General features: G+C 36.8%; 1 protein-coding gene across 1 annotated transcript in view; it reads left to right on the plus strand.

Annotated features, from left to right (window-relative positions):
- The window catches only part of LOC102587767 (activating signal cointegrator 1 complex subunit 2 homolog), a 2,728-nt gene extending 315 nt beyond the window's left edge, over window positions 1-2,413 (plus strand). The window contains exons 2-3 of the mRNA XM_006360375.2: window positions 15-1,173; window positions 1,254-2,413. Of these exons, the coding sequence (XP_006360437.1) occupies window positions 15-1,173; window positions 1,254-2,100 (2,006 nt within the window). The 3' untranslated portion in view covers window positions 2,101-2,413. The remainder of the gene's footprint in view (window positions 1-14; window positions 1,174-1,253) is intronic.
- Window positions 2,414-6,807: the final 4,394 nt, after the last annotated feature.

The following is a 6,807-nucleotide window of genomic DNA, read 5'->3' on the forward strand; positions in this document are numbered from 1 at the left end:
TGCCCCCGCCGGCGCCACGGCGGCGTCGGTGGCCGTAACTATGTCACAACCACCACCACCGACGGCGTCACATATCAACTACGCCAACTCAGTTGATTCCTCCCCAAAGTCACGGAAAACCAATTCCTGGGATGACCAGCAACAACAACCCCCACACGCCGGCGGCGGTGGAGGAAGTAACGGGAAGATTCGTCTTATGTGTAGCTACGGCGGACATATCATCCCTCGACCTCATGATAAATCCCTCTGTTATATCGGTGGGGATACCCGAATCTTCGTTACCGACCGAAATACTTCTCTTTCTGACCTTTCATCACGGCTTTCGAAAACCCTTTTGGCTGGAGGGCCGTTTTGGTTGAAATATCAGCTTCCAAATGAAGACCTCGATTCGCTTATTTCTGTTACCACCGATGAAGACCTTGAGAATATGATCGAGGAATACGATCGTGTTACGAAAACTTCACGGATTCGTGTGTTTCTATTCACTAGTGAATTTGATTCGGTTTCTTCAATTGGGTCAATTTTACAAAGTTCTACCAAATCGGAGGATTGGTTTGTTCATGCTTTGAATGGGGCAACTTCTACTTCTACAACGAAGGTGTTTTCTGAGTCTTCGTCGGTGAATTGTCTTCTGGGTCTTGATGATGATGTTGGGAATTGTAATGTAAAGAGTGTGGATGGACAATTGGAGGGATCATTTGGTGCGAAGAATGTGAAAATTAGTGCTCATGATGTTCAGTCGGTGCCGGATTCTCCGATGGTAGAAACGACGTCGTCGTTTGGGTCGACTTCTTCCACACCGTCATTGACGAGTTTACCGCCGATTAAGGTTAATGTGGAGGAGAATCAAAGGATTGGGATTGAGGAACAGTTTTCACAGTTAGGGGTTGGAGGTAAAGTGGAGCAGAAGCAGGAAGAAGGGGGATTTATGGGTTTGACTTCACCGCCTGCCCCAGCTGCTCCGGTGGTCGGAACTGTGTTTTCCGGTGTGCCGGTAGCTGTTGGTGGGGATTACGGTAATCGAATTTTCTCAGATGATGAGAGATCAGAACAAGGGGTTACTGTTGGTTATAGAAATCCTGTTCAAACACAGCCCCAGCAACAGCAGCCTCCACAATTGCAGCCAAAGCTTGTTCTTCCTTCTGATTTGCCTTCCCCCAATTCAGTTTCAAGGTAAAAATATATAGCTAAAAAAGTTTTAGCTTTGTCAATTTTCAAATATATGCTCAAATTGGTCATTTTATTTGATGTAGTGAGAGTAGTGTGATGTCTGGGCAAAGACATTTCTTTTATCAAGAACCAGCAGGTCAAATTCATTCCGGGAACAATAGGGTTTCCGCTAATTCAGTTGATATGAAGCAGAGTGATCCGAATAATCGGGCTCAGGTACAACAACAGCAAGTCCAGGATGCTGGATATGCAATGCCAGTTCAGTATGATCAGCATCAACAAATGTATCAGCCCCAACAATATGTACATGCTAGTCAATATATCCATCATACGCCTTCCGGGCCTGTGCCAATGACATCTTATTATCCTATATACCCGCCGCAGCAGCAAACACATCCTCCGCACCCTGCTCTTGAGCACCAGTACCCTGTTTACCTTGTTCATTCTAGACAACCATCGCAAGCTTACAATTTACCAGTCCAGCAAGCAAATTATAGTGAGTCTGCTCAAACAAATGTTCCTTCTAATCAACCCCAAACACCTCCTGCTCCTAGCATGGCGGCTCCTGCTGCAGCTTACAACCATCCTGGAAATCCTCCTGCCTCCAAACCTGAAATGACTGCTGGTGCATATAGAACAGCAGCTGCGGGAACTCCACAATTGGTTCAGATCACTTCAGGCCAGCATCAGCAGCAATATGTTGGCTACTCTCAGATTCACCATCCCTCTCAACCAATTGCTCCTACATCACGTGCTAACACCAATTATGCATATGAATTTTCTGATCCTACACATGCACAAATATACTACTCTCAGGCTCATGCTCCCCAGTTTGCTACTCAATACCAAACCATGACATCATCCCCGGCTGTTGGTTTACATAGTACTTCTTCGCAGCTTCCGACAGAAAAAAATCAACCAACAAATTAGTACTTCACCAGCCATGAAAGGTGAGTTGCACATGAAGAAACAATTTTGTGGACATAGGTTTGGTTTATGTTTAAAGTTTCTGTTATAAATGCTTGAATTTTGTCATTATTATTGGTTTGTCAAATGTATTTGTTATAGGTATAAGACAATTGGGTGTTTTTTTTCTTTTCTTGTGCAATCCATAAATTGATAGCGGTCTTGGATCATACTGTAAACGCTCAAACTCATATGATATTGTTCCCTGTTATATATATGAATTACAGAATAAATGTAATATAGTGATTGAGGTTTTTACTTCAGTTGTCTTTATATATTTCCCCCCTCATTTGTGGTTTTATTGAGCTTTGTGGCAATGTATCTGTACCACCATGACATATTAATCGAGAACATACATGGAAACAAGCATACGTGATCTTTGACTTGTTGAAGAGCCCATGCCTTTTGATGCTAGGATAGTTTTAAATTCAGAATATTGTATGGATCAGCCCAAAATTTATGTGTTACTTGGTGTATTAAGAATTGGTTTGGTTAAATCAAGCTGCTTCTTAGATTCAGAAAAAACTTCATTCCTAATTTTACGGTTATTTCTGGGACATTTTTAGATGTTTCATGTCTCTAACTAGCAATTTCACAAGTCCTTAAATTTAAAGCTAGAGGCAGTCATATATGGGGGATAACGGTTTGGTTAAATCCTGTTGCTACTTATATCCAGAAAGAACTTCATTCCTAATATTACAATTATTTCTGGGATTTTTTCTAATTTTTTGCGTCTCTAACTAGCAATTTCACTGATCCTTTAAAATAAAGTTAGAGAAAGTCATATGTGAGTGGGGATACCTCTTTCTTTTATAAGGAATTAAGGGATAACTCTTATATTTTTCAAGGAACGAGGGGACAACCGTGTTGTTCTTAATGGTATATATTTCTTCTTTTGGCAATTAGCAGACAGTTGTACTAATCACCAGTATGAATACTTACATAGCCAGAGCCAATCAAGCCTGATTGCTCATCTAACAGTAGCCAAAAATTCCTACATGCACTATCAACACTAACTAAGCTTGAAGGTCATAATATGAGTAAACAGGTTCACATTTCTCCTAATTCGTATACATAAGGTTGTCTTCAAATCATGTGTCAATGCTTCCTTACTTCTGTTCTTCATGTTGAAGATTCTGGACTTTCTTTCTCCCCTCCCCCCCCATAATCCATGTACCCACAACTGCAAAACTTGCCTTGAGCAAAGCCCCTCACGGTGTTCTTGATCTGCAAGTTTGTTGGATTCAGTGGCATTCCTGTTCCCACATCAGTATGGTCCTTTGCCAGTGTAACCAGTGTAGCATGTCTTTCCAAAGTTCATTGGTGTAAACAACAATCGTTTCTGGAGCCAATTCATGGCATAGTTTTATCAGTACAACCATAGTCCTTATTAAATGAAAAGAATTTTGTACAAACATTCTTAAGTTACAGAACTATAAACCATGCCTACTAATAATCTGTTTAGCTGGTACCGTTATCATTCTTTTTGAGTTTGAATTTGTGAACCATGCTAAGGATCCTGGCAAAGTGGTAGTACTAAATTCCCTCTCATTTTCTATTAGTGAGTTTTTATCAAACTTTTATTTATAAAGATTTAGTTCATGGATGTTATGTTTCTCTTTGTTAGAATGATAATGAGAACCTGATATTTTCATCTAGTTACACGTTTTCAGGTGTTTGTTGCGGTCAAGTGTCTATCTCTCCGTCCCTCTCTTTCTCTGCATATGTTAACAGAATCCTTGCTGGTGATCCACACAATATTCCTCATTAATTGTTGGTTTCTTTATGCACACTTATTTTTCTTTACTTCGGTTGGCAGAAGAGATGATATGCTTTACACTTACTCTATTTGGTACCATGTTAACTTGTTGGCCTAGTTTGTGTTACAAGTACATGTTTGCTTTACTCCACAACTCTAATCAGCGTTCGTACTAAGGTGATGACGAATTATTGGGTGCTTTGTTATGAAGTTTGCTGTAACACCTAGTACTATTTTACTTCGGTTGGAATAGAAATCGATCAAAGACAATATATAACTTCTGTTTTGGGGCCAATTAAGGTATAAATAGAAATGTAGACACACCATGTAATAAAGAGCTTCTGTGAAACTGCAGTTACAGTTACAGTAAGTGCATTTTAATTAGAACCTTCATTCTCTCTGGGATTGATGTGTGAAATGGGTCATGCATATGTTTATTTAACCACAATTTGGCTGCATTTCTTGTGTTCCTTTAGACTTTTCTAATTGCTATTATCACGTTATGTTAATGCATTTCCAGTAAAGCTTATAAATACGTGCTAGATTCTCATCGGAGGTTTGGAGATAGACTCTAGAGTTTAAAGGTTCAGGTTAGGCAGAACTAAGATAAAATATTTAGAGTGCAGGTTTCAGATGTGGAAGTGAGTATTGAAACACGAGTCATCCCCAAGAATCTGGGGTCACTAATCCAAGAAAATGGGGAGATTGACAATGATGGGGCGGAGTGTTGGCCGCCAAGAACTTGATGTCCAGAATATGAGAGTAGGATGTTGAGATGGATATGGGGGCTTACAAGCGATAAGATTAGAAACAAAGCTACTTGGGACAAGGTGTGAGTAATCTCTGTGGTGGACAAGATGAGGAAGGAGAGATTGAGATGATTTAGACATGTAAAGAGAAAACACACATGCCCTAGTAAGAAGGAATGAGAGGTTGACTATAGTGAATGTAAGGAGAGGTATCGGCAGATTGAAGAAGTCGTGGGAAAAAATTGATTAGACAGGACACAACGCAATTGCAATTACCAAGGACATGACTCTAAATAAGAAGATATGGAGATCAAGGAGTAGGGTAAAAGGTTAGTAGGTCGAGGTTGTCTAGTTTCATTTTCGGTATTGTTATTATTACTTTCTTACTATCTTACTTCAATTTTTAGTATTAAATGTTATTTCATTTGCTTCCGTTAGCGTACTTTTTTGGCATTGTTACTATTCTCCTGTTCATCATTTTCGATATGATTTATTCGTATTATATTTGCTTTGCATACTTGTTTTTAAATGCTTTACTTAATTTGATAGTCTATCGGAAACAACCTCTTTACCTTCATAAGATAGTGGTTACTGGTTCACAAGATACTGGTAAAGTTGTTGCTTTCTCAGATCCCATTTATAAAAGTATATTGTTATTGTTGTTGGTTCTTGCCCTGCTGTTTTTTTTTTTTTTTTTTTTTTTTAATTACCAAGGACATGACTCTAAATAAGAAGATATGGAGATCAAGGAGTAGGGTAAAAGGTTAGTAGGTCGAGGTTGTCTAGTTTCATTTTCGGTATTGTTATTATTACTTTCTTACTATCTTACTTCAATTTTTAGTATTAAATGTTATTTCATTTGCTTCCGTTAGCGTACTTTTTTGGCATTGTTACTATTCTCCTGTTCATCATTTTCGATATGATTTATTCGTATTATATTTGCTTTGCATACTTGTTTTTAAATGCTTTACTTAATTTGATAGTCTATCGGAAACAACCTCTTTACCTTCATAAGATAGTGGTTACTGGTTCACAAGATACTGGTAAAGTTGTTGCTTTCTCAGATCCCATTTATAAAAGTATATTGTTATTGTTGTTGGTTCTTGCCCTGCTGTTTTTTTTTTTTTTTTTTGTGTTCTTTTCTCATGTTATTATCTTGAGTGACACTCAATTTTGGCCATATTATTCTTAAAATTGTAGTTAGCTTATGTAAATTAGTTGAGGTTGGAAGTAATTAGGTGAGTTAGATGTAGATAATTAATTTTCCAAGTCATATTGTCTTGTTGTTACAGCAAGCAGAATATTCTGTTGTTACTTCAAATAATCATATTAAAAAAAGTAGTTGATTCCTTATTGTTTTAATGTCTTATTTAAACTCCTGCAATTATTGTAAATCTGGCTCTTAAAACATAATTAAAATGGCTAATTATGAAGTGTCATATGTTAATCCATCATCATTGTCTTGCAGATCGATCATCATGTATTATGGTCCACGTGAACCTTCGTAATTTTTGCTCAAACAATATATACTCATTATATATATATATATATATATATATAAATTTAATATTGTATATCAATTAATCGATTTGAAGTTGAAATTTCTCCAAAAATTTGATGTGGACAAATTTTTGGAATTTGAAATTTTTTGAAGTCAAATTCTCAAAAGTTGATGCAAACTATATGGCCAAGTGCTCCTAACTTATTTGTTTGGAAGAAAGGATTATAGTTGCCCCTTTATTATTGAAAAATTGTATAATATTACCCTTTGTTGTTCTATCAATATGTATATTAGTTATTTAAGGATTAGTTAATGCGTTGGAATGAAAGAAAGTTTTTTGGTAGTCCTCCAAAGTGAATAATAAAGACTCGGTGTATTGACTCTTGTCATCCATTGAATGAATACCCTGATGCTATATTGTCAGTCTTAATATAAGTAAAGTCATAAAAAGGAAAAAAATATATTACATATTGTTACTTTTAAAAATCATTAAAGTGTTATGTTAATTTTACTATATATTGCAAAAATTAAATCTATTATATTATATATCACAAAAATCAAAAATTAAATTTACATTATATTCCAAAATAAAAGTAAAAGTTAAAAAAAGAAAGAAAAAAGCATGGCATTACGTGTTCCTTTTATCTCAACATCCCATTTTG

The sequence above is a fragment of the Solanum tuberosum genome, unplaced genomic scaffold (genome assembly GCF_000226075.1).
Source record: "Solanum tuberosum cultivar DM 1-3 516 R44 unplaced genomic scaffold, SolTub_3.0 scf00322, whole genome shotgun sequence".
Classification (NCBI taxonomy): domain Eukaryota; kingdom Viridiplantae; phylum Streptophyta; class Magnoliopsida; order Solanales; family Solanaceae; genus Solanum; species Solanum tuberosum.